General features: G+C 57.6%; 1 protein-coding gene across 8 annotated transcripts in view; it reads left to right on the forward strand.

Moving 5' to 3' along the window:
- Nucleotides 1-394: 394 nt before the first annotated feature.
- The window catches only part of IGSF9B (immunoglobulin superfamily member 9B), a 47,459-nt gene continuing 20,656 nt past the window's right edge, over nt 395-27,197 (forward strand). For 7 of the 8 annotated variants that reach the window (XR_011699609.1, XR_011699610.1, XR_011699611.1 and 4 more), the window contains exons 1-17: nt 395-671; nt 8,285-8,482; nt 9,524-9,670; nt 11,170-11,321; nt 12,452-12,569; nt 13,342-13,483; nt 13,590-13,735; nt 16,060-16,202; nt 17,040-17,180; nt 18,427-18,543; nt 20,131-20,223; nt 20,327-20,477; nt 21,312-21,435; nt 24,181-24,356; nt 24,966-25,192; nt 25,383-25,467; nt 26,778-26,939. Coding sequence is in view for 4 of the 8 variants with exons in the window: in XM_071576204.1 (XP_071432305.1) it covers nt 608-671; nt 8,285-8,482; nt 9,524-9,670; nt 11,170-11,321; nt 12,452-12,569; nt 13,342-13,483; nt 13,590-13,735; nt 16,060-16,202; nt 17,040-17,180; nt 18,427-18,543; nt 20,131-20,223; nt 20,327-20,477; nt 21,312-21,435; nt 24,181-24,356; nt 24,966-25,192; nt 25,383-25,467; nt 26,778-26,939 (2,386 nt within the window). In the remaining 4 variants the exon portion in view is untranslated. The remainder of the gene's footprint in view (nt 672-8,284; nt 8,483-9,523; nt 9,671-11,169; nt 11,322-12,451; nt 12,570-13,341; nt 13,484-13,589; nt 13,736-16,059; nt 16,203-17,039; nt 17,181-18,426; nt 18,544-20,130; nt 20,224-20,326; nt 20,478-21,311; nt 21,436-24,180; nt 24,357-24,965; nt 25,193-25,382; nt 25,468-26,777; nt 26,940-27,197) is intronic. The other variant, XM_071576205.1, reaches the window with a different exon arrangement.

Genomic DNA, 27,197 nt, shown 5'->3' on the forward strand with positions numbered 1-27,197 from the left:
CAGGGAGGTGACACCGAGCCGGTGCGGTGACACACCGGAGGCAGGGCGGTGACACCGAGCCGGTGCGGTGACACACCGGAGGCAGGGCGGTGACACCGAGCCGGTGGCCTGGCACAGCCGGAGGCAGCGGGGTGTCGCGGTCCGGCGCAGGGCACACCTGTGCCGAGGTGGAGGTGCCCGCCGGTCCGGCGGAGGTGACCGCGCCGCTCCCGGCAGTGCGCATGATACTGCGGCGCGGGGGCCCCGTGCGCGCCAACCCACCTTGAACCGGCCCGGGCCGCGCCGGCGGCCAATCACCGCCCACTCCGCCGGGGCGCGGCCAATGGGCGGCGGGCGGGGGCGGTGCCGAGCCGCTAAAGGGCGCAGGCTTGGCTGCACCGCGCGGCGGAGCGCAGGTGCGGGGATGGGGATGGGGACGGGGATGGGCGCGGGCTCAGCGCAGGGCGGCCGGCCCTGAGCCGCCCCTGAGCCGCCCCTCCGGCCCCGAGCCACCCCGCCAGCCCCGCAGAGCCCTGCCCGGCCACGGCCGCCCCGGCCCGGCCCCGCCCCGCCCCGGCCGGGCCGCCCGGCGGGCGGAAGATGCTGCGCACCGGGGGCCGGTAGTACTATGATTTGGTATGTGGCCGCTTTGGTAGCAAGTGTGCTCGGCGCCCGCGGGCTGCCCGTCCAAGGTGAGTGGGGCCGCGGGGTGTGCTCCGCCGGGGTGACCCCGGCCGCCTGTGTGTGTCCCCCCCCGCGCCTTGCACCGGCTGCGGCGGGGGGATGCGCATCGACCGGGGGATGCGCATGGACCGGGAGGGATGCGCGCACCGCGGGGGGCATCACGTCCCGGGCAGAGGGGACCGGGAAAGGGTTGGAGGGAGGGGAATGCGGCTGCGGAGGGGCTTGGCGGGGTTCGCGTCCTCCCCGCTGCCGGTGCGGGGACCGAGCGCTTTCCGCTGCGGCGGGGCGCTGGCGATTCCTTCATCCCCCGCTGCCGGGGGGAGCCGGGAGCGCCCGGCGCATCCTCCTTCCGCAGGCGCTCGGCGGGGCTGGCCGTGACCTCCCCGAGGGCAGCGGCTGCAGCTGGGGAAGTTCGGGAAGCCGCGCTCTCGGTACGGCTGAGCCTTTGCCCAAGGGTTGGAAATTCCTTTCGGGAGAAGGCAAACGGGTGCGGGTCCTGGCGCGGGGCTCGGCTGGCTGAGTGTCCCCCGCGATCAGAGATGGACAAGGATTTCTCGCATCCATATTTTTTCTCTCATCCTGGGGAAGCGCTTGCGGCAGCGCCGGGGGTGCGGGCGGCGTTTGCCCTTCCCTGCAAGGGTAGCCCGGCTGGGCAAGGAGAAAAGCAGGAGGGATTCGTCGCGCTCTCCTGCAGTGCCCCGGCTGCGGGTTTGGGGGTGACTTTGCTCCCCCCTCGTCCAGGAGAGGCTGCCCTCCTTCCCCCCACTGCAGGCTGGCTGCTGTGCTGGGGTAAACTGAGGCACAGGGTTGTCCAAGGTCAGGAGGGAGACGGCGGTGGGGAATAACCCTGATTTTCCTGCTTCTTTTCCTCCAGCTGCCAGCCCCCTCCCACCTCCTTGAGCCATCCCTGCAGGTAGAGGGGAGCTGCCTGCCGCTGGTGCAGCACCGTCCTCCCTCTCTGCTGCTATTTCCTCGCTGGGCACGGGGTCATCCCTGCATCCTGGTGGTCCCTACTCGGGATAAGACCCAGGAGCTGTGCCCTGGGTGTCACTGTGCCCTGCCCATGGGGATGCAGTGGCTGCCGGCAGCAAGTGATGCCTGGCTGGCAGCCACTACCACTCCCCTCCCTGTGGCAGGGGGGAGTGCTGGCTCGGCGGGCATGGGTGGGCTGGGAGGGGGCACTGCCAGGGTGCTGCAGTCCCCTCCCCCCCCCAGTTCACAGCACTCCTTGAGCCCACAGGGTCACACCTGCACCCTGCCACAGTCCCTTGGCATCCTTGCCTGGCAGTCAGCTCCTTGGAGATGTGGGGGGTGTGTCAGGAGGGAGCTGTCCTTTTGGGGGCGATCAGAATGGGGGCTGCCCCATTTGGGGGTACATATCCCCTCTTACTGAGCCATGGCTGGCTGCTGCCTGCCTGAAATTCATGCTGCAGTGTGGTGAGGCAGTGGTTTGCAGCAGCGGTTTGTGGAGGGATGCTCTGCCTGGGAGAGGAGCAGAGCAGGCGAGTTCAGCGTTTGGGAACTTGGAAATACCCTGGAGCCGTTGGGATGGGGCTCTGGAACTGGTGCTGGGGTGGGAGTGTGCCGGGAACCCCCAGCACGGGGGTGCTGTGTGTGTGGAGCAGCATGTGCATGATGAATGAGCGCGCTGTGAGTAATGCGTGGGTAGATGCCTGATGAGGGGGTGCTGTGGGTCGGCGTGGTCCCTGTGCAGGGCTGTGGGGGGAGAGGAGCCCACAGGACTTGCCACAGCTGCTGCAACCCCTTAATCCTCTCGCTGTCTTCCCCTCGTGGGGAGGCTGGTACCCTGCATTGCTTTGGAGCAGAGCTGGTGCTCACCGTGTGCCGATGCCCTCTCCAGGGCTTTTGCCCCTGCTGTGGCCTTCCTCCCACACTGCCTTCTTGCCGAGCTGAGAAGGAGTAGCACTGTCCCTGGCCCCTCTCCGAGGGCTTTCCAGGCATTAATCGGCTCAGAGGAGGAAGGAGGGTGCGTTATCCCCTCTTATGGCATGGGGGAGGAGAGCCAGGACGTGACCGCACTGGGAGTGGGTGTCAGGGGAGGGATCTGGCCTCCTGGCATTCCCAGCAGTGCCGTCACACTGAGGGGCTTTTCCTCCCTCTCCCACGGGTGTGACGCTGTGGCACCACACGGTGAGTGGGGATGCTTGTGGATCCAGCAGGCGGGTTTGCAGAGGGAGGATTTGGCTTCACCAGCTCCAGGCAAGGGCTGCTGTGGAAGAGGTTCTCTGGACACCACGGCGGGCGACGTTCCTGGCACTGACCTTGGCCGATTGGAGTAATTCGGCGCGGTGGTGCCGGCGCTGCGTTCCCTACTTGCTCCCGGTGCAGAGCTGTTGCACACAAGGGATGGTGCCTCTTTGGCTGTGGAGGGGTCTGGACTGTCAGTTGCCGGATTTGGCATGTGCGGCTTTGGCTCCACTCTCTTCTGGCAAGGGGATGGTTTGGCAGCGGGAATGGCCAAGGGCGTTGGTCCAGCTCCCTTTCCATCCTTCCCTGGAGGATTTCTGCTCCTCTGGACCTGTTGGATGGGAGCGCTCAGGGCAGGGAGGGATGTGAGTGCCTTGGTCGATGACTTGGCTTGCCGGAGGGGTTTTGTGGTGATGCTTTCGCGACTCAGTTGCCTTTTGACTTGGAAGATGCTTCACCGGTGATGGGCAAACCCTTCAAGTTCCTCTCCAGAGCTGCATCAGGGTGGGACAGCTCCTGCTCACCTCCTGTCCTTCATCTTGGAGGTCATGCTGTCAGGCTGGAAGAGAAGCCCTGCACATGGGCGAGCAGCGGGTCCAGCCCTGTTTCGTGCCACTGGCGGAGTCCTTCCCTCTTCCTTTCCCTGCGGTAGGCATTTCCCGAGCTGGGAGCCCTGAGCGACCAGCTGGCCTTTGGAAAAACAACTCCCTTCCTCCTGCTTCATGATGGAGAGGCTGGCGTTGGTGGGAGGGCTGCCTGAGCCAGGAACAGTGTGATTCAGGAGCTGCTGGCGGGCAGCTCGGAGCGCTGCCTGCATCCCAGTTTCCCAGGAAGGCTGTGAAGTCACCAGGATGGTACATACTGCTCTGTGAGGAGGGCAACGGGCAGCCTGCCTGTGGGTCTTAGTGCCATGTGGGAGTGGGCTGGGGGGCACAGCACCCTGGCAGTGTTCTCCAGGTGAAGCAGGTCTCCTCTGGGATGAGTTTGGACTCCAGCCTCCCACTGCAGAGGCTTGTTCGGCCCCGTGGCACGCAGAGGGAGCTCACAGGGAGTGCACAGGTAGCTGCTGGTCGTTGCTGGGAGATGATGGCTCCTACGAGGCAGCTGCCGTGTGGCTCTTGAGGATGCTTTACACCAGGTGGTGTTTAGAGGGTGAGGGAATGCAGGAGACCCCCATGTGGGAGTAGGGTGACCACAGGGAAGTAATCTTCTCACTTGCCCATCTCTGTGCCTCTCTGCCAACGTGTGCTTACCACGTGCTCTCTGAGCTGCTGCCCAGCCAAGCATGCTCCCACCTGTGTCATTCCAGGGAACGTGGACCCACCATGGGCTGCTGTGGGGCAGCAGCCATGCATGTATGCTCCCCTGGGGTAGCTGCCAGCCTGTGCAGGGATGGCATTGGTGGTCCCACAGGATACCCCTCGTGCCCAGGAGCAGGGTTCAGAGTCACTGTCTTGCTGTGAATGGGGCACCGAGCCACCCCTCACAGCAGCTAATCCTTCTCCTCGGCTGGCCCCGCGTGACCTTGAGGCATGTCACTTGACCTGCGCGCTGCCCTCCATCCATCTGGAAAATCGGGTTTAAAATGCAGGAATCGCGCTGAAAGCCCAGATGCTGCTTTCCAGCTGGGGGAGGGGGCGAGGGCTGTGCTCCCAGCCCCTGGGGCTGCCTCCCATCAGGGGACAGGCAGATGCTTTTGGGGGGCTGTGGGTACCCCTGGCCATGGAGGGGCGGATGAGGTTTGCAGTGGTGGGGGGAACCCCCCAGAAATATTTGGGGGGGGCTGTTCAGGTGGGGGGCAGGTGCCCCATGCGTTGCTTCTTCAGTGGGATTCCTGCAGAGCGTTGTCCTGTCCCCTACCCTGGGCTGCAGTCACCCCCCTCCTCATCTCACAGCCATGGCTGCCTGCTCTCCTTCCCTGCTGGCCTCCATATGCCACGCTGGTGGCCTTGTCCTCAGAGATCCCTGCCATAGCCCGCCTCCACCGATGTGAGCGGGATGTGTCAGAGCAGATCTCGTCTCCGCGTGGCAGGAAGGAGAGGTCCACGGGCTTGGGGCCTCGTGCCTGGTCCCCCAGCCATCCCCATGGTGGGACAGGGATGGGGATGAGTGCCTGGGGTAGAGGGGCAACATTGGAAGCAGATAGTGGTGCCTTTGTGCCCATTAGCAGGCTGCAGGCAGATGGTAGGTCAGGACAGAATCACCTCTCTGACCTCAGAGCATGGGTTTCCCCTGTGCCAGGCAAGACAACCTTCCCAGGTTTCCTTTGGAAACCTCTCTGTCTTGGCCACAAAGCATTTACAGGAAGGATCCTGCTTTGGCGAGTGCACCTGAGATGCTGGATACCTTCAACTTCACTATGTCCTGTGGCACCATATATCTCTGCTCTTGGGATGAGAGGAACTGGCTGCCCAGATATCCAGGTGAGGGTCTCCCCATCCTTGGCATTGCCATCCTGGGGAGCCCCATGGTGGCACCGTCTCAGTGGTGGCATCCTTCCCTCCTCTCCCTTTGGGATGCTGTTCAACTCCACCTCCGCATCTTGTATTCTTGCCTCCTGGCACGCGGCATGCTTTTATTTTTCCTGGATCTGCTTGGATGACGAAGCCTGTTGATTACTTGTTTTTCTTTACGAGGCATCCCCCAGCTTCACGTGAGCTCCTGCAATGAGGGGGATGTGGGGTTTGCATCCCTGCAGCTGCTGCTGCTCCCTGATGTTGACCCTATTTCCAGACTTGAAGCCCCTCTGAACTTGGCTGGGAAAACCAAGTGGGTTTAAAAATACTCTGTCTATTTGTGCTCTGTTTCTTCTGGCGTCTGCGAGTTGTTTTCAGGCGTTTCCCTACAAACGTGGGGGTGAGAAACACTTGGAGTTTAGAGCTGCAGCTTCCGTCACTCGCGTGCCTTCTTGGCCTGGACTTGGGATGAAAACCTGGTCGGGGATGTGAGCGCAGGGTTGCGTTGGGGAGTTTTGGACACTCGAGGAAGGTCTGGGAAACATCTCCCCATTGCTTTCCTGCTGCTCTGGAAGCAGGGACAGGAGGGCACGGGGCCGGTAGCGGGGCGGGTGGCAGCTGGGGAGAGCCGGGGGCCGGTTATCTGTCGTGGCTGCCAGTCGGCCGTGTGCGTGGGGAGGTGATGCTCAGCCGTGCGTGCAATTCCCCACCGGCCTTGCGATCAGACACCGGCGCTCAGAGCTGCTGGGCCTGACCTATTTTCCTATGCCCGGGCAGCCCTGGCCAGCCGTGGGTCCAGTGGAGTGGCTGGCTCGTCCCATCCCCGGGGACGTCACCCACTGGTTTGCTGGGGAGCCAGTCAGGGAGGGGATCCTGGAGTCGTGTGATGCCTTGGCACCCATCCCCAGGGAGTCTGAGTGGCCTCTTGGGCAGGGAGCTGCTCCAGCTGGGCAAACATCAGCATCCCAGGCTCCATTTGGTGTTGAGGAGCTGGAAACCAAGAAGCTGCCTTGGTACCCCAGGAGCTGGTGGGCTGGAGCAGGCAGGGGACTTGGAAAAGGGCTGCAGTGCTGCCCTCTCCATCCTCTGCTGTCCGTGGCGTGAGGGCTGTGGCTCTGAAGGCTGCGAGGTGCTGGGGACCCGCTGGCTCGGGCAAGGCGGCCAGGGAAGCGCGTCCTTGGATGCTCTTGAGCAGCACGTGACAGCTGCTGTCCCCGATCGGCGCAGGAGGACCATGGGCAGGGAGGGGGGTTCCAGCCCTGCAGCGCAGCCCCCCGGGATGGGCGCAGCGGGGTCAGGACGGGCTCTCACAGCACTGTGCCGGGGCGGCAGGGGAGGGCTGACACCGTCCCTGCTGACAGGGTGCGAATGCGAGCTCATTGGCGATGCAGCGGTAACGAGGGATGGAGAGGTGTGAGAGTGTTGTCGGCGTGGTGCAAAGTGGGGTGCGTGTGTGCATGCACACTGCACGTGTGTGCTTAGCAATCCCCCCACCCCAGGGCGGTCTGGGGGTCCAGGCAGATCCGTGGCTGTGCAGGACCCCCTTGGCAGGGCCGGGTGCCTGCAGTGGGCGTGCAATGCAGCGTCTGCTCCTTGCAGATGGTTCGCAGCTTTGCACCCCGGCGTCACCCGCCCCGCTGCCACCAGCCAGCCCTCCCAGTGGAACAGCCACCAGTGCCCAGTTTTCCGGTGGTGTGGAGGCTGAGGACACTTGGATGACCGTCACTCTGTGACCCTCTGCGCTGGCACACTTGCGTGTGCCCTGCGTGAAGCCTGGCCAGCTCTGCCCGCTGCCCTTCCCACGGGGACACTCGGCTGGTGGGGCCCGTGGGGTGGCACATCACGGGCCTCTCGCCGGTACGCGCTTGTGCCAGAGCCAAAAATAGCCGGTGATGCTCGGCTCCCGCGGCGGGGAAGCGGTGATGTCACTCGCCGCCAATCACCGGCGGCCCCGAGGAGCAGCGCGGAGGAGTGGGAACGTGCTTCCCCGAGCATCCCTCCCCGAGCATCCCCCCGGAGCAGGCGGTAGCCGCGTGTGCCAGGAAAATGGGGGGCCCTTCCTTGATGGGAGAGGAGATGTGGGTCTGAACCTAGTTTTTTGGGGATCCCCCTCCCCTCCTTTTGGCTTCCCCCCAGCCCTGGGTTTCCCTCTCTTTCCCTTTCTGAACGCTGTGCTGAGGATGCAGCTTTGCTGCTGCTGGCAGAGCAGGATGACGCCAGGCTGCAGCGAGCACAGCCGGGGTGGAGCAGCCTGGGAGCTGAGACCGAAGTCCCCTGTAATTACCCAGCTGGGAGGAGCAGGGTGACAGACCTGATGTGCAGGTCGCAGCCGGGTTTCAGGCTCAGTGCTCTCAGGGATGCCCAAGGACATGTTGACTTGGCTGGGGCATTGCTGCTCCAGGGCCTCAGCCCACCCTGGCAGCTGCAGGAAAGCTGGATGGGTTGCTGGGCTGGTACAGCAGAGCTGTGGTCAGTTGTCCCTGTGTGCTCAGTCCTGCTCGCTGGAGGATGTGGGGGCACAAACAGGGCTGCTAAAAGCAGCTTTTTCCCTGCCACAAGGATGCAGGGTAGCCCTGGTGGTGCTGGTAGATGGGGAGCAGTGCTAGGCATGCTCTGTGCCTCCTCTATTGAGACCAGGGGGTTCCCCAAAACCCCTGCAGGGTCTCTGGGCAGCACCCCTGCCCTGGCACAGATGTTGAGAAGCTGTCCTGGAGCAGTGAGTGCTGATGGCCACTTTCATGAATCTTCTGATTGCTTAGGGTGGCCCTGGAACTGAGTGAAGGGGCTTGGGGACTCCCCCTTGGTCTGGGGGCAAGGAAGACTCAGGGGCTGCCCTCAGTGGAGACAGGCAGCTGGGGACAGGCATCTCCTCTGCTGTGGCTCTCCTGGGGGTCCCAGCCTGATGCTGGGATCCAGCGGTGGGATCAGCCACAGTTTGTTCCTTCACCTTCTCACAGGTGCCCTCGGCTCGAGGGAGGAGCCCGAGTTCGTGACCGCTCGCGCTGGCGAGAGCGTGATCCTGGGATGCGACGTGATCCACCCGCTCACGGGACAGCCCCCTCCTTATGTCGTGGAGTGGTTCAAGTTTGGCGTCCCTATCCCCATCTTCATCAAGTTTGGGTTTTACCCTCCCCATGTCGACCCAGAGTATGCTGGTGAGTCTTGGGGGTGCAGGGGGACAAGGGGGACGTGCCGGGTCCCGGCTGCGACACAGCCTGGGAAGTGCAGCTCCGCTCCATCCGTTCCTCTGTCGGAAACCAGGCGGGCTCTGCCTCTCGTTGCTCGCTTTCCACCCAGTTGGTTTTAATTAAGCAGCAGCGTTAGGAAGCCAGCTGGGCTGCGTGGGACGGGAGCAAGCGAGGCAGAGAAACCCAGGGTGACGTGTGGTGGCGGTGGCTGCTGCTGCTGCCGCTGTGCCCCGGAGCAGCTGTGAGCCTGGGGAGGGATCCTGCGGGGATGGAGCCAGGGCCACGTGCTGGGTGGAGGTGACAGGTTGAAGCTGCAGAGCCCATGTGGCCGCTTGCCAATGTGCTGGCTGTGACACGTGACTGGTGTCCTCTGATGGGGTCTGTGTGCTGGGGACCAGCCCTAAGGAGGCTGGTGTTCTGGGGCAAACCCATTTTGGTATCCCATTTGCTGGGGAGAGCTGTCCTGGGGTTCTTCCCTGGGTCTTGCAGGGCTCTCCACCCAGATTGTTCCCTGAGAAACGCTGCAGCAGGGAAAATATGCACCACTCAAGCCTGGGCTGAGCCCTGCTAAACTCAGCTCATGAATGAGTGATACGACAGCCCAGTGGTGGAGGTTTGGGCTGCTTTGCTCTTGACCCACTTTTTGAGTCTGAGCTGTGCACCAGGTCATCTCAGGGCTGCCCTTCCTTTTGGGAGTCTCCAAGGCTGGGAAAAGCTTTGGGGCACGCCTGCGTGCCGGCTGTACCACCGCCAGCCCCTGGCTGGGAGCAGAAGGCCGGTGTCACTGCAGGCAGACGCCGCTCGAGGCACCTTGCCTGGCCATGGCAGCTTGGCTCTGCCGTCCCCAGATGGGCGAGTGTGTCACCGGCTGGCCGTGAGCGTGCCGTGAGGCTCCACCAGCCCCAAACCGGGATGGGGTGGGATGGGATGGGGTGTCCCCTGTGGCCATGCCCTGGGGACTGCCCTTCTGTCAGGGGACTGTCATGCCAACGCTGTGCTCTCCCACAGGCCGGGCCAGCCTGCACGACAAAGCCTCCCTGCGCATTGAGCAGGTGCGCTCAGAGGACCAGGGCTGGTACGAGTGCAAAGTGCTCATGCTGGACCAGCAGTACGACACCTTCCACAACGGCAGCTGGGTCCACCTCACGGTCAACGGTGAGCAGGGCAGGGGGCTGTGGCATCCCCCCAGTGCCACAGTGGGATTCCTGATGGATGCGGGATTTCTGATGGATGTGGGATTCCTGATGGATGCAGGATTTCTGATAGATGCTGTACCTCAGTGTCATCTGGGCCTTGTAGACATGCAAGCCTGAAGCCATCCAGGCTGGCTGCTCCAGCCAGGGTGTGACTTCAAAAGGGACAAAGTTTTATTAGGGATTCCTTGGTTTAATTACACGAAGCTTGTTTAAAGGAGAGACATCAAGAACCAGGGCTGGGAACGAATCTCTTCTCAACAAACAGATCAGAAAATCAAATCTTTGTTTTCTTGAAATTCAGATTTGCTCAAATTACTTTTTCATTTTATTAAGGCCGTATATTAAACTAATTAGCAAATTGTCATTCTCCACATCAGGAGAGATATTTATTTTTAGCCCAGCAGCAGAGCTGTGTCTCTCCTGCTGCAGTGGGGTGGCTAGAGAGGAGATCTGGGCACCAGCAGCTCCTAGCTGGTCTTGCCTTGACCTTGAGCAATTAATTTAACCTTTGGGGGGACGGCATGGAGCAGAGCCACCTAATTGAGCCCAATTAGTGAGCAGGAGCTTTGCAAGCAGGGCTGTGCAGGCCACTGGCCCCATCCCTGCCTGCTGCCCTGCCTGCCGTTTCCTGCTTTCCCCCTGCCTGCTAATGAGCTCCGAGGGCTTGGGAAGGAGGATGAGAGGAGGAGGAGGAGGATAGTACATGGATCACCTCCACCACATGTGCAGATCCTGCAAACCACCAGCTCAGGAGACTGGAAGTGGCCCCAGATACCCTGTCCTTCCTCTTAGCAAAATGGGGGCAATTTTTGGGTTTTATACAGCACAGGGTGTGCAGGGGCTTAATAACAATATAATAACCATAATCCTTCCTGCTCGAGGAATTGCTTTCAGGGTGAAGGCTGTGGCTTTCCCCCAGCGCATTACAACACTTAATTTTCTTAGGGGGAAAATAAAAATCATTTGGGGAGAAACAGAATATAATTCTTTATTTTTCCTTTTTTCCCCGAGCAGATTAAATTGCCAACCTGTCTTCCTCTAAAGTGGGCTTTAACAACCGCGGGTAATTAGGGGCGGGCTGTAATCCTGCCAGCCTCTTTCATCAGGAAGGAGCCTTTCGATCTGCACTGCGGTGTTTTCCCATGTTTTGACAAGAGCGAGTTAATGTGCAGCAAGGGGGGGACTTTGTGCCATGCCCTGGAGCTGGTGGGGAGGAGAGGGGACAGGGCTGGGGTGCAGTGTGGCAGCTCTTGGTCGGTGTCCCCAGGGGCAGCTGCTGTGACAACCAGTGTCATCCCTGTCCCTGCAGCTCTGTTCGCCTTTGGGGTGGTCGCAGCCCCGCCGTGGAGATGTGCAGGGTGTCCCTGGTGTGCAGGCAGCAGCCTCCTCTCTCCCCCTGTGTCCCCCCCAGACCTATGGGTGAACCAGGGGGTCACGGTGGTCTCCTGTGCCCCACAGCTCCCCCCACCTTCACGGAGACACCTCCGCAGTACGTAGAGGCGAAGGAGGGCAGCAGTGTCACCTTGACCTGCATGGCGTTCGGGAACCCCAAGCCCATCGTCACCTGGCTGAGAGAGGGAGACCTTTTGGGTGCCAATGGCAAGTACCAGGTAGGTGGGGCACAGAGGCTGTGGTGGGGGCTGCTGTGGGGACTCCTGGGTTCGTCACTGGCAGGGACAGTATTGACAGGGCCACAGTGGCGGCAGTTCTGCCATGCCTAAAGCCAGAGGTGCTTTCTCAGCACTTTTCCATGCTGAGATGCCTGTTTCCCGCCTCCCCATCCCTGCTGGGCAGCAGTCTGTGACACTGCCTGCCCTTGGGGGAGAGCTGGAGGCCCCCCAGGTGCTTGGGACAGCCCTGCTCCTGAACCCAAGCTGTTCCCTGTAGACTCATCCCGGGGGCTGGGACCCCAGAGGTAGGATGGGGGCTGCAATTTGGGAATGTGTGTCCTGCAACAGGGATGGATGCAGCAGGGGTTTGAGCAGGGAGGATTTCCCCTCCTCCCCTCCCCTTCAGGACCCTTTTTGCATCCCAGAGGCTCCTAGGCAGAGATTCCCCCCTGAGCTGTAATTGGTAAATCAGGCATTGGAATCAGCGCAGGCACTAATGAGAGTAATTAGGAATCATTTGTTACTAATTGAAATAGAAGGATGAGGCAGAATGAGGTGGGGGGGGAAGCCTGGCTGGGAGGGCTTCTTGTGCATGGGGGTGCTGCAACCCTGAGGGTGATGGTCCCTTGTCCATCCATCCTCTGCTGTGTCCCTGAGGGGGAATCTGTCCAGTCCTCTTCCAGCTGTGAGGTGTCCCCTTGGTGGGAGGACAGTAACCAGGCTGGGGTCTCCACCTCATTCCCTACCCTAGCTGGTCCCTGAGGAGCAGGGAATGCTCCAGTGAGGCATCCTGCTCCTTGTGAAGCACCCTGAGGTGCTGGGCTGCTTGGCAGGAGCCGTTTGGATCCTGCTGCCTGCCAGTCTCGTCTCCAGGAGATAAATGCATTGCGATGGTTATTTATTTATTTTATGATTTATTTTTTTTCCCTTCCCCTTGGCGTCGAGCACAAACGCGTGTGTTGGTTTATTAATATCCGAAGCCTTGCTGAGCGGGGAAACCCGTTTCTCATCCGGCCCTAAAAGCCCCGGCAGCTCTCCGCCGTGGGAAGCAGGGAGGCAGGGAGGGTCTTCTCCCATCCCTCTGGGGGGCTCCCTGCCCACGCTCCAGGGTCTTCTCTTGTCATTCCCAGGTGAGCGACGGGAGCCTTACGGTGCTCTCCGTCAGCCGGGAGGACAGAGGTGCCTACACCTGCCGGGCGTACAGCATCCAGGGGGAGGCTGTGCACACCACGCGCCTGCTCGTTCAAGGTGAGACCTTCCAGCCCCTCCAGCATACCCCAGGAGCACTGGGAATGGGGACACATGGACCCACAGGGCTGCAGTGCCACCCCGGGGCAGCCCGCTTGGCATCGTGCTGGCTTGGCTGCCCTGTGGCTCCACATCCTGTTTGTGGGGTGGAGGAATCCGCTTAATTGGGACACAGCGGTGGCTGTCCTGATGAGCAGCCAGACCCTGATGGCAGCTTGGTTTTGTTGGGAAGCGGGGAAAAGATGGAGGCTGTCATGAAGCGCCTCGTCAGACAGTGGTGATGCATGACAGGCCTCCTGCTCCTCGCTCCCTCTCTTATTAAATAAATCTTTAATTAGGTCAACAGCTACCGGCAGAGAGGGGAGAGCAGGGTGTCCTCTGCTCTGCTTTTGTGGCGGTGGTGAACTGCTGGCTCCTGGCAGTTTGCTCTGTTCCCCCTGGATTTTTCCTGGGGGTGATGCTATCCTGGAAAAGTGCTCAGGATGAAGTGAGGCGTGTAGTTGAGTGCCCTGAGAGAAGCAGAGCCATGCACCACAGGCATGGACCCCCTCCTCAAAGCTGTAGAGATAAGGGAAAGGTTGGGAATAACAGGGGCACTGTGGCCCTCAGACAGTCCTTGCATGCTGTGATCTTGGGAAATTGGGTACAGCTCTGCCCCAGAGCCCTCCAACAGCTCCCACCAACAATGCTGTTGAGGAGCTGAGCCAGAGCAACCTTTTTGGAGATACCTGTAGTGGTGGGCATGACACTTTCCTCTTTCCCCCTGCTCCAGGACCTCCCTTTATCGTTTCCCCTCCGGAAAACATCACAGTCAACATCTCCCAGGATGCGCTCTTCACCTGCCAGGCCGAGGCGTACCCTGGGAACCTCACCTACCTGTGGTACTGGGAGGAGGAGAACGTCTACTTCAAGAAGTGAGTTGGCATCTGTCAGGGCAGCTGGGAGTTGTGCCAGGAGCTGGGATTGTGCTGGGCGTTGCCCTGGGTCTCCCAGTGATGGTTCTCTCCTCTTCTCTCGCAGCGACCTGAAGTTGAGGGTGCGGATCCTGATTGACGGAACGCTCATTATTTTCCGTGTCAAGCCAGAGGATGCTGGAAAATACACCTGTATCCCCAGCAACAGCCTGGGCCGCTCACCATCAGCCTCTGCCTACCTGACAGTGCAGTGTGAGTGCGGGGATGGGTCTGGGATCGGTAACACCTGTCTCTGAGGCAGCCTCAGAGGCTCTGTTGTCCTGGTATGATCCCAGGAGAATCAGGGTGATGTGACAGCAGCCTTTGGATGAGCGTGGAGTTACCTTCAGCAAAAAGCTGAGAGAATCCCACGTGGATTTGGGAGACAAGAAAGCAAATGAGCTGAACATCCTGGGACTGGTGTCCACCTTTGTGGTTTTTGTCTCAGTGAGCATCATCCGACTGTTGCTGCCAGCACACTGTCATCCTGCTGGGAAGCACCAGATCAGGGCTCTTGGTCTCAGCTTGTATATTTGGGTGCTTATTCTGGGGCTTTGCTCCTGTGGTGTGGTTGTTCTGTGAGCTCCATAGCTTTGCGTGTCACATTTTTCAGACGGTAACTGATCTAAACAAGCGGAGGAGAAAGGGCTGTAGCAGGAGCGCTGCTTCCCACGCCTGTTCTCCCGGAATCCCCGGGCGGTAATGGGTAGTGTGCCACCGGCGTCCTGTGGCATTCGACAGTAATGGCCTCAATTGCTGCCACTCACAATTGCAATATTGCTCTGCTGTAAAAGGCTGCGGCGCTTTTATTTTATAATGAAAGACAGGGCTGAGCAAAGTGGGCTCAAGACTCGGGTTTTCCAGGCTGAGGCAGAGCTGCTGCCTCTAAACCTGATACTGGTTAGGGGGGAGCTGCTGTGAGATGGGCTGGGAGGTCCCGTTGTTTCCCTGTGGGGATGGGTGAAGGGGCAGAGTGAGCAGAGGGTGGTGTGAGTGGTGCTGGGCGCAGGAAGAGGCGTGATTTGGGGCTTGGATGTGCCTGGCTGGGTGGCTCTTGGGAAAGCCTGTGGCCTCAGGCCATTAAATCTGCCTTGCTGCTAATCCAGGACCGCTTGTCAGGACTGATAACTGTTAAAAATAGCTCTAATGACAGGAAAAACAGCGTTTGGACAATCTGCTGTTCAGACGCACAAGGAAGAGTGGTTGGCTTTTGGTGCCACAAACCCTTTTCCCCCTGAGCAAACCTCATCCATATGGGGGCTGATGCTTTGGGAAGGAGCTTCCCACTCACCAAATTGGATGGGGCCACATCTCTGGGTCATTAGTGAGCAGGGCTGGCCCCCGGCCAGTGACCTAGTAGTGAAAGGCTCGATCCCATTACCCTCTCCCGCACTGCTGGAGTCCTTGATTACATTTCCTAAGAGATGGAGTTAAGCAGAGGGGGGTAAAGCCTGCTCCATATGTGGTGCTTGGCAATCTGGGTTACGGTGCCATTGCCGGGGGTGCACAGTTTGGGCGAGTGGATGGGGCAATGTGTTTCAGCAAGGAGGCAGCAGAGTTCCCAAACTTTGTCTTTTTTGCCCCAAGAAAGCAACAAGGAAAGGACACCCCCCCATCTTCCATCCTTTCCTACTAAGCACTTTGTCTTTGCCCCCCACTTGGTGTTACTGCATCAGCAGTGCAGAGATGCTGCACCCCCAAAACCCACATTCATCCCTTAACGCAGCGTAAACCCCGTCAGGATTTTCCCATAACCTTGCCCTGCTGGTGTCTAGACAAGATCGTAGAAATACTCACTCTTCTTATTAAAAGTAACCTTTTTTTTTTTTTCAAAAAGCTTCTTATTAAAGAAAGTCTAGATTCTCTCCAACCCACTCGCACTTAATTAAAAAGCTCTTAGAAGTGCTGTTAATGACACATTCTAGACTGGAGGATTGCGAGACGCCTCTCTGCGTGGGTGGTGCAGCATGGGAGGGGGGTTAAATGTGTGTTTTAAGGTTTTTGCATCTTGGAAAAGGTGGAGGTGGTTGGTGTTCAACATGACCCAGCCTCAATGAGGCACGAGCCATGAGTACGAGGAGATAAAGGAGGTAAAGAGCTTATGGCAGTCTGACATAGGTCCGTTTTATCATCTTGGTTGATGCTGATGGTGTGTTTTAAGGCTTGGGAGTTGAAATAGTTTTGATTGCTGGTGTGTCAATCCACAACAGCATCACACCTTGCACGTGTTTCACCATGATGGAGCAGCTTGGGCTTCAGCAGGACAGAAGTTGGTGTGGAATTTGGAACAGGCATATTCTCATATTTCTTCATAAATGCAACTTTTAATGAGCCCCAGGTAGGAACACCCTGGGCATAACTAAAGCTTCTCAGAAATGCCAGGTATTACAGTGGATTTGTGTGTAGAAAGCCTGTGGGAGCCAAGGTGGTGTTGGGTTTGGAATTCATTACAAAAGTGGTGTAAAATCCTCTGAAGCCAAACTGGGGGGAGACATGGGCTCTTTCCCTATGCTGACGTGGTGCTGCTGCTCTCCCAGATCCTGCCCGTGTGGTGAACATGCCCCCCATCATCTACGTTCCCATCGGGATACACGGATACATCCGCTGCCCAGTGGAGGCAGAGCCCCCGGTCACGCTGGTCAAGTGGAACAAAGACGGGCGTCCCCTGCGAATCGAGAAGGTAACAGAGCCCCCAGGGAGAGACAGAGGGGACTTTAAACCCTTGTGTCCTCAGGAAAGCACCGCCAGGCACCCTGTGGGTTCAGCTTGTCTGTCAAGAGAGAAGTCCCGCTGGTGGGATGACTCTGCTTTTCCTTATCAGCTGTGGGCAGAGTTAATTCAGGTTCTTGTGTGGAGCCCAGGGCACCTGTAGAAACACTGTGTTTCCCAGATCTAGTGTGTGCTTCCCCCAAAAGTCACCTCCTGATGGCCCTGGTTTATTTTTCCAATGGCAACTGATGTTAAAAGACCCTTTTAACAAGTCTCTGCCTTCCTCTAATCGTAATCTGAGCAAGGATATTAGACATTAAATATTTAAAGAAAGTACTCAATATTTTAATTTTTTTGCTTAAATGTTAACAATTTGAAGTTTTAATTCTATTTAAATCTGTTGCTGATTGTGGCTTCCTGGTCCTTGGTGCCCCCAGCCCCTAAGGTGGAGTTGTCTTGTCCACTCCAGGACCAGTTTTATTTAGGATTAGATTCTGATCTTAAATCTTTTGGGCTGCATGGAAAAACCTGGCTCTGTGTGGGGAGGAGCGTGGCTTCAAGATAAACCTGTTGAGTGCATATGGAGCAGGACAACCCTTCCCTGAAGGGGTATGTTTGGATGGGCTAATCTTGCCCAGGTGTCCTCTCTCTGCAGTTGAGGAGATGGCTTGGATGCTGGGAATGGGATTGGGTATCTCCCAGGGATGTGACAGCCACCCTGGGCGTAGGTGGGGGGCTTGGCTGAAGGGAAGAGAACAGGCTGTGGTGGGTGTAGGATCAGTCAGCTCCCTGGTTCTCACTGCTGCAGTATGCTGGCTGGAACCTGCTGGAAGACGGGTCGATCCGGATAGAGGAGGCAACTGAAGATGCTCTCGGCACTTACACCTGTGTGCCTTATAACGCCCTGGGTACGATGGGCCAGTCTCCCCCTGCCCGACTGGTACTGAAGGTAACTCACCTGCTCAAATCTGGTGTGTTTTCCATGAGTAGTGCCAAGAGCAGCTCCTGGGGTTGTGGGGGAAACAGCAGAGGCTTGAGGGTGAAGGTGTGTCTGTGCTGTGGATGGAGATGTGCTTCCCACCAGGACAGGCAAACCCTGAGGGCACCCTGTCTGGTGTAGCTGGAAATACCCCACTGGAGCAGCAGCACGGGTTTCAGCACGAGCTGGATCAGCTGGTGTAAGATAGTATAAATTATCAGCTGTGTAAGAATATAAGGCTCTGGTACTGCTGGACCAGGGTGCTTTGAGGAAACATCTCCCTGAGATGGCCTTTTTGCCAACAAAACACTTAGCCCTGCTGGCCTGGGCTTGAGTTCAGGAGGATTTTAATAAATGGATGATTTGAGCTCCACGTGCTCTGGCTGCGTGCGGAGCCTGGGGCGCACTGGGCTCCCAGTGCAGCTCCTGGTGCAGCTGGGGTGGGAGCTGCTGCCTCTTCCTTCCCTGAACAAGAAGTCCTGTGCCTGTGAGCGGCAGTGATTCATGGTGTCTCGCTGAGGTTCACACAAGCACGCCTTGTGTACCAGACACACACATCCGCTGGGGCGGCTGCCGAGGCGAGGAAACCAGGTTGATGTCTGATGTGATGTGGGTGGGTGTTTTCCTCCTTTAAGGAGGTAAAATCCCAGATGCTGTTCAGCCTAGGGAAGAGGAGGGGGTGTGGAGGCCTCACAGCAGGCTTCCAGTATCTGAAGGTGGCCTGCAAGGAAGCTGGAGAAGGAATCTTTGTCAGGAATTGTAGAGCTAGGAGAAGGAGAATGGGTTCAAACTGAAAGAAGGGAAATTTAGATTGGATAGATGGAAGACATTCTTCCCTGTGAGGGTGGGGAGGCCCTGGCACAGGTTGCCCAGAGAAGCTGTGGCTGTCCTATCTCTGGCTATGTCCAAGGTCAGGTTGAACAGTGCTTGAAGCAACCTGATCTAGTGGAAGATGTCCCTGCCCATGGCAGCAGTTTGGAACAAGATGAGCTCCAAGGTCCCTCCCAACCCAACCCATTCTGGGACCCTGATTCTAGGCCTTAGTGCAGTGGGTCTTTGGAAAGAAGGGGCACCTTAGCATGTATTTTCCACGCAGCTTTTGTTGCAGTGCCTCAAGATAACCCAAAGTGGGGATTTGGTTGATTTAGAAAAGGGCTGATTTTGACGATGAGAGTTGGGGTGGGCTGACACTCTTTGGTTTTCCCTTTGGCTGCAGGACCCCCCCTATTTCACGGTGCTACCAGGCTGGGAGTACAGACAGGAGGCAGGGAGGGAGCTGTTGATTCCTTGCGCTGCTGCCGGAGACCCCTTTCCCATCATCGCCTGGAGAAAGGTACCCCGGCCTGCCAGACAAATCTGCAGTGCCTTTGGCTTTTGGTGAATATTGCAGACAGAGAAGCCACACTCTGTCCCGGTAAGAACAAACTGCAGGTACAGCTGCTTCGCTTTGGGCTGAGCCACTGCCGTCCTGTCCCGCAGGTGGGTGGGGGAAGCCCGGCTTGTGACCACCGAGTACTGTAACCCCGTGAAACCATCACGGCAGCATCCACAAAGCTGAAACACTGCTCCCACCCCGGCCTCCCCCTCCTCTTCCTCGCCAGCACTGCCCACAGGGCACCTTCCTCCTTGTCTGGTCACCAGCAGGATGTGGCAGCCCCAGCAATGCCGTTCTCAGGCATGGATCTCTCATGGATGTGACACCAGAGCATGTCAGGGGCCTCTTGGTTGTGTTTTGGCAAAGGCCTGAACCAATCAGCAGCTGTTTTGCTGCACCATGACTTGAAAAAACCCTGGAAAGAGGCTGTTTTAATGCTGCTGGACTGGATATAATGATTGCAAGATGTCACTTTTCATAGAGCGAGGTGTGGCAGCACAGTCTAGTCCACCTGCAGCCTTCCCTTTACTTCCCACCTTTATTGCTCCCGTAGGAAAGTCACTGTACAGGAGACCTCCTGGGCTACTTGGCCCCCATCAAGATCTTATCTCAAAGTCTCCCATCCCCTTCTTAGGGCTCCTGAGAGTGAGCAAGGTCCCAGTGTCACCCAGTGGGCACCGTCCCCAATTCTGGTGGCATGAGATGCTGTATCTCTGAGTCCCTTTTACCACCTCAAGATGGACCATGACTTGCACAAGTTGCAAATGACCTGCCTGAAGCTTGTTGGCTGTTTAGTCTTTTTCTCCATCTTATTTTTCTCTCCCCCACTCATCAATCTCATTCAGGTTTCTTTCCAGTCCCACTTATGCCTTCTGGTGTTCCTCCTCATATTGCTGGGATGAGCCCAGAGCCACAAACTCCAGACAGGGCTGTCTTGGACTGGGCTTGGTTTCCCAGTGTGGCAGAAGCAAACTCCCTTGCTCCACATCAGCCCACCAGTGCTGACCAGTCTCTTGAAGGACTCCTGGGCTTAGCAATGGTAACCCCATGTGTCCATCAGCTCATCCTGCAAGGCATTGTTCTGTGGGCCCCAGTGTTCATCAGCAGAGACCCCCATGTGAAGAACAGCTGAAGAGGACTCAGGATTTGCACAACTGTGGCTGATGGGCATAGACAAGTTGTTACAAGATCTTTCTGCTCATCTTGAGAGACTCCAGCCACCTCCACACGCCATCCTCCCACATCCACATGGGGCCCTTGCTGCCCAGACCTCTGACACAAAGGGTCCTGCCTCTCATCTGCTGCTGACTGAAGCTGAGGTGCAATTTGAGCATCTCCTGGGGCAGACAATGCCTTTCCAAGCCTGGGAGGGTGTTTCCTGGGGTGGCCAGTGTGCCTTGTCCCCGCAGCCGTTTCAGCTTTGGATGCTGGAGGTTGAGCCCTGGCGCAGGGCTCAGTGTCCGTGCGAGTGCCGTGGGGTTTTCCGCTGGTGTGTGAGTGCTGGGCACAGCCTCCCTGACGCATGCCTCTCGCGTTGCCCCTCAGGTCCTCTCGGAAACGGGGGAACCGTCTGCCTTGCCACGACTGGAGAGACCAGATTCCCTGCCGGTGGCCGGCGGTGTCCCCTGGGCCGCGCAGGTAGCTTAGTGACCCCGCCGCCGCCTCGCCCTGCCCCACAACCTGCTTCTGAGTCATGTTTTTTCTCTCTTTGCCCGGCTCCCCATCCCACTCCTTGCCCAAGGTAGGGAAGCCCAGCAGGAGCAAGCACAACACGCTGCCCGGCGGCACCCTGCAGATCCGCTCCCTCGGCAAGGACGACCACGGAGAGTGGGAGTGTGTCGCCACCAACATCGTCGCAAGCATTACTGCCAGCACCCACCTTACCGTCGTAGGTACGGGCAGGGAGGGGAAGGGGCCCTGTGTACAGCCCCCCAGGCAGCCTGTTGGCAAGGCAGGAGGTGGGGATGCTCCCCATGGAGAGAACTGTAGTGACAGGACAAGGGGGAATGGCTTCAGACTGAATCATAGAAGCATAGAATCAATCGGTTGGAAGAGACCTCTGAGATCTTTAAGTCCAACCCTTGATCCAACACCACTGTGATTACCAGATCATGGCACTGAGTGCCACACCCAGTTTGATCTTAAAAACCTCCAGGGATGGAGAATCCACCACCTCTCTGGGCAGGCCATTCCAATGCCTGAGCACTCTCTCTGGAAAGAATTTCTAATATCCAACCTAAACCTCCCCTGGCAGAGCTTAAGCCTGTGCCATCTTGACAAAAGGTTTAGATGAGATATTGGGAAGACACTCCTTACTGTGAGGGGGGTGAAGCCCAGGAGCAGGCTGCCCAGAGAATCTGTGGCAACCCTATCCCTGGAAATGTCCACGGCTAGGTTGGATGAAGCTTGGAGCAACCTGCGGATAGTGGAAGGTGTCCCTTCCCATGGCAGGAGGGCTGGAGAAGATAACCTTTAAAGTTTCTTCCAATGTAAACCATTCTATGATTCTAAGAGCAATTTCTCCTTTAAATGTTACTTACTGGCAGAGCTGCCTTTTTCTTGGCAGCTTGTGGACACCGTTGTCTTGCTGCTATTTCCAGCAGAAATTCAGGTGGCCTTCGGTGTAAGAGGAGTCCTTTGGGGTCATGGCTTGTGAGCAGACCCCTTTCCAGCCCCCTTGCCTTTGTGATCCTGCTCCCCTTTAACCTGTCCCCTTGTCCCCACAGGCACAAGCCCTCACGCCCCGACCAGCGTGCACGTTGTGGCCGCCATGACCTCAGCCAACGTGTCCTGGGAGCCCGGCTACGACGGTGGATACGAGCAGACTTTCTCAGTTTGGTACGGCCCTCTGTGAGTCATCCTGGCATGCTTTGCTCTCTGCTTCTTTTCCTTTCCAGCCGACCCGAGCTTTGAGCAGCCGGGGGGGAGGAGGGTGGTGAGGGTGGCATGCCTGGCACTGTGCCCCTGGGCATTGGGTTCCTTGGAGATTTGGGTGGTGGTGGGATCATGTAGTTCTCATATTTCCTCTCCCTCCTGTCCTGGCCACTACCTGTCTGCCCCAGCAGGTTTTAGTCTCCTTGTGGTGCAAGGGAGGTGCTTTGCATTCCTGTAACTCTGCCTCTGGCATCTAATTTCAAGATAAACTGTTTGTGGGGCTTAGCAGCCAGGGAGAGAATGGAAAATGCAACCTTTAGAGAGTGTGTCCTGGAAGAGCTGTGACTAAGCAGAAATCATCTCTCCTTCCTCTGTGGCTCCCTGGAGGTGGTTAAATCCCAGCTGAGATCATGACCAGCCACTGTGAGATGCTGGCTTGATCTGAGCCCCTGGGGCATTGTTCCCAATGCCCCTGTGCCACCTGACACTCAAAGCTGGTGGGTGCATTCCACCTTCCTGCAGCTCAGCCCTGTGCCTTTCCCCTGGGGCAGGGGAGGGCAAAATGCAGCTGCAGCAAGATTGGGGTTTTCTTTGGGCTCTGTTCTTGTTTTCCTGTGAAGAGTCATCCTTGGAAATGTGGAGGGGGTGATCCCTTCCCTTCCCTTCCCAGGTGTGGGCTGCCATTCTTCAGCCTTTCCTCTTGCTTGCTCTCTCCTTCCTTGCCTTAATTTGCCCCGATGGAGAATGCTGATAGGAGAGAGCGAGACGCTGCCTGTAATGATTTCTGCTCTGCTCCAGCCTGAGGCTGGGCAGTCTGTCTGGCAATGGAAAGGAGGAATGGATTGAGCAGAGAGGGAAAACGAGGGAATGAGCTGAGTGGTGCAGACCTTGCTTTGATGAAAATGTCCTTGGGAAGGAGTGGTTAAACCTCTGTGCTCTGGAAATGTGGCTGCTTCTGCAGCTGCTGCCGCTCTTGCTCTACAACCTGCTGCCGAGTTCCTGCCTCCTCAAAGCAATTCCAGACCCCACACTGGGGAGAGCAGCCAGCAGGGAAAGGTGTTTACACCAAGCTTGCCTTAAGGATTTTATAGGAAGCTGTGGGGATTTTGGATAGGGAGGCATTGACCTGTCTTGCCCTGACTGTAGGGTGTGATACCTGGGGACTGTGCTGCTCCCTGGGACCAGGGATCTGTGACAGTGCTGGATCATGCAGTGCCACCCAGAGTGCTGCCCATCCATGTATTTTCCTCCCTGCTGTGGCTCTGGGATGCTGAAGCAAAACATGGCTTCATTTCCTGCAGATTCATCCTCCCCTCCTGCTGCTGTGGTTGTTGAGGCTGGAAAGGCAAACCATTCTCCCCAGGGCTGGCTGAGGCCACCACAGCATCCCACCTGCACATGTGCTGTCCCTCTGCAAGGGCTGTCTCCCATTCCCAGGAGGGATTAGTGTTGCGTTTCCCCTCCAGCCTCCCCACCCGCAGCCCCTTGCCCTTCTGTACGTGCCTGCACCAGCACTGGGGAGGAGAGATGCAAAGGCAGTGGGTTAAATGCTGCAGGGAAACCTGCTGAGGGGCTTCTCTGCTGCCCTCCTGCATCTGCTGCTGTGGCAGGGGATCCTGGGATTTGTAGTCTCAGCTGGAGCTCTGGTGATCCAGAGGCTTTCTGCTTGGTTTGGTGGAGGCACACTGCAGGTTCATGGCTCCCCACTGACTTGCTTCTTTCCATAGCTTGCTGCTGCTTCTTCTCCCGCCTCACCTTTTGCTCCCTCATCAGAGGCATTATTTCTCTTTACTTCATATTTTACCTCCTACTCGGTGGATTCCCCTGGCTGTGAGCTGGTGGCTGCAGATGTGTCCCCTTACCTACACAGAATAGACCATCTGCACTAATCTTTCCCAAATCCTCCTACTGAAACCTGCAGCTGAGGGCTCAGACTCCCTGAAGCGTCTCTCTAACACAAGCACCAATACTTACTGCTTTGGGATGTGGGCTCTTCCACCAAGATGCTTCCCAGCAAAGTTATGACTTGTGGAGGTGGCTGCATGCTTGTGGGTGCTGGGGTGGCACTGGAAGATTTTTTCACCCTGGGTTTGTTGTTTTAGACCCCAGCAGAATGGCTGTGTCCTGCTCTCCCTGCCAGCACCTCTGCTGCGCTGCCAAGCCCTGAGTGATGCCCCAGGCAGTGCTGGCAGCCCCAGACTTGTGCAAATGTGGCAAAGATGGGGATTGAGTTAAATGTCTCTTGTGGGATGACATGTACAGGGCTACAGCTGAGGGAAAATTTGGCTCTAACTCAGGAGCTGTCGAGGTATAAATGGGAACAGGGCCTGTCTCCTGCGTCAGCCGTCCCCTTTGCAGCTCTCATGGAGCCAAAACGCTTCAGCTTCCACTTTTGCCATGGGAATCTGAGTTCATCTCAGAGCAGGGCTGGTGGCACTGCTGTTGTCCCTGACCCTGCTCAGGGGTGCAGGTAGTGCACAGTAGAGGGGAGAGCTGGTGGCAATGTCCCTCTGAGCTGGGGGATGCTGGTGTGACATGATGGGAAGGTGGCCTGTGCCAGCTTGTGGGTGGCAGTGGCTGCCCCACGTCCATACACATCACTGCTGTCAAACCGAACCATCGCTCGGGAAAGCTCCATTTTTGCTCAAGAGATTAATGCTGCCTCTTTGTCCCCCCTGTCAAAGACACCTTCCCTGAGGATGCTCCCTTCTCTCTTGCCAGGATGAAGAGAGCCCAGTTTGGCCCCCACGACTGGCTGTCTCTTCCTGTGCCAGCTGGTTCCAGTTGGCTACTGGTGGATACCTTGGAACCAGAGACTGCTTACCAGTTCAGTGTCTTGGCTCAAAATAAGCTGGGCACCAGCTCCTTCAGTGAGGTGGTCACTGTGAACACTCTAGGTAGGTCCTCTGTGGGCACAAGGGGAGGGCAGGGGTGGGATTCAGGAGGTCTGTGGGGAGAAGTGCCCCATGTGTCCTGTCTGCTGGGGATGGAGATTATCATTTATCAGCAATAGTTTCCAGCCACGTAGAAGATAGTTTGTGAAGGGTCCTGGGTGAAGCTGGGTGCATGAGGCTCCTGAAAGCTTGTCCTGAGAGACAGCGTGGGAGGGCTGTACTGTATCAGTCACCTTTCAGATCTTCCTTAAGTTCAGCTGGGATCAGGAGGTATTAATAGAGCACAAAATCACTTGTACAGCTCAGAGCAGGAGAAATCACAAAGGACTCTGGGTCCTGCCTTGGGGCTGTCTCAGGTGGAGGTGGGAGGAAGCAGGAGGATTTTTAGCACTGTGCCTCTTTTCCTGGAGTCACGGCATTGTGAGTCCCTGCTTTTTGAAAAAGCCACTTACCTATTTCTATGATAAGAGACCAGACTCCTGAGATATGCCCTAAACTCCTGGAATGTGGGAACTGCTACAGTGGTCCTGCTGCTGATGGGGCACATGGGAGAACGTCTTCTGTGCTTCCCCTGCCCCATCTCAAAGGTGTCCCCATCTGCTCTGTCCCCAGCATTCCCTGTAACAACTCCAGAGCCTCTGGTGTTGGTTACCCCACCGAGGTGCCTAACAGCCAACCGGACACAGCAAGGCGTCCTCCTGTCATGGCTTCCTCCCGCTAACCACAGCTTCCCCATCGACCGCTACATCATGGAATTCCGCGTTGCGGAGAGGTGGGAGATCTTGGACGATGGCATCCCAGGGACTGAGGTCGAGTTTTTTGCCAAGGACTTGTCCCAGGTAAGCAAGGACTGCCCACACCATACCTAACTCAGTGACCTTTGACTTCTTTTCCAGCCTTAATGATTCTTTGATAAGAATCAAAGGGGAAGCTTTAGGGGTGGCTCTATCCCTGTGCTGGGGTCTTTGAGGAGCTGGGTGGGGCTGAAGGCTGCAGTGGGGGATCTGACAGATGTGTTTGGTGTTTCAGGACACCTGGTATGAGTTCCGCGTCCTGGCGGTCATGCAGGATCTCATCAGCGAACCCAGCAATGTTGCTGGGGTGTCCAGTACAGGTGAGGGGTGGCTCCTGCTTCTCTCCCCAGCTGTGGGGCTGGTGTGTGGGCACACGCTTCTGGTGGGTGTTCAGGCTGCCTCCTGATGCAACCAGAGCAGGCAAGGACAAACTGCCCCATTTAGCCCTTCCCAGGGAGCACGGTGCTGTCAGTATTTGCCGGCACATCCCAGCTCTGCGGCGAGCCTGGAGAACAAAGCTCGGGCCGGGCACTGCGCAGCCTGGAAATGGGAATGAAAGGTGGAGAGAGGGAAACGTAGCACTGCAGTGCAGGGTCCACAGGGAAAAGAGCTTTGCAACGGGAGACTGCAACACGCTGCAGCTCATGTGTGTACCCTGCGCCTGCTCCAGCTCGGGGGGTGCTCCTTGAGCCGAGGCACAGGCGAGGGGTGGTGGTGGCGATGGGAAAGGCGGGGGCAGCAGAAGGGGATGGAGATGCGGCGAGCCCTGGTTTTATGGCTCTGGTGGAAAACCCAGCTCTGCTGTGCTGTGATGCAGCGGTCTCTCTCTGCCCCCAAGTGGCGCCGGTGTGGTGTGATCTTGCTGCAGCCTCCCTGCCTGCTGCCCTTTCTCCTCATGCCCGATTTTGCTGATGGGGTTTGGCAGATGCCCTGGCCCCAGGCAGGTGCTGTCCCAGGCTGAAAGCCGGTGCTCCAGCTGATCCCATGAGCGAGCACACAGCAGGAGCACTGAGGTGTGGAGGGTTTGCATCTGCAGGGGCCTGCAGCTGAGGTCTGCTGAGGGTTTGGTTGTGCTCCTGGATAATGAAGGGGTATCACGTGGGTTTGGAGCCCAGTTTTCATTGTAAAGCTGAAATGAAGCGCTGACAAAGAGGTTCAAGTACCTTGTGCTGCGGCAGTGGAAATTTTTAGCCAGGAAATAGCTGCAGGTTTGCTTCATTTGTGTGTGTTTAGACATAAATCTGTATTTCTTTGGTTTGGTTTGGAGGCTTCTTCCGTGGGTGTCCCATCAGCTAAGGCAGAAAGTTTTGTCAGATTGACTTGGGCAGCCTGGTCTAGTTGAAGATGTTCCTGCTCATTGCAGGGGAGTTGGACTACATGGCCTGTAAAAGCCCTTTCCATTTCAAACTCTTTTATGATTCTATGATCTGGAGTGAGGTCACTAAAACCCTTGGCCCTGAAGCAGCACTGACTCCTCTCCCTGGGTGGGCTGGCTGGCTTGGAATCTCTTTACAGAGATTATCATCCTGACATACAGTATCATTCCTGGAGAATACCATTGCCTTCACACACTGTGGTAGGTCCCTGAGGAGGTCAGCAGGCCTAACACCCAATTGTGTTTGTCTCCCAGACGTATTCCCTCAGCCTGACCTGACGGACGAGGGTCTAGCCCGCCCGGTGCTGGCTGGCATCGTTGCCACCATCTGCTTCCTGGCTGCTGCCATCCTTTTCAGCACACTCGCCGCCTGCTTCGTCAACAAGCAACGCAAACGCAAGCTCAAGCGCAAGAAAGGTGAGTCCATTCCCAGTGTGCTTCCTTCCTCCTTCCCGTCTCCTCCTTTCTCCCGCTTGGTTGTGTTGTGGTCGTAACCTTCTTCCCTGTGTCTGTCTCTTCTTCGTCCGTGCGCGTCCTCAGGTGAAGCCCTGACTTGATCCCTCGGCGGTGCCTGAAAGCGCCCGTGGTCAGGAGCGGGAGAGGCAGGGTGGGTGAAGAGGCGCCAGAGAAACTAGCCTGGGAATTCCGAGGGAGCTCTCCCACGTGGTGATAACT

Source organism: Pithys albifrons, chromosome 23 (assembly GCF_047495875.1).
Source record: "Pithys albifrons albifrons isolate INPA30051 chromosome 23, PitAlb_v1, whole genome shotgun sequence".
Lineage (NCBI taxonomy): Eukaryota > Metazoa > Chordata > Aves > Passeriformes > Thamnophilidae > Pithys > Pithys albifrons.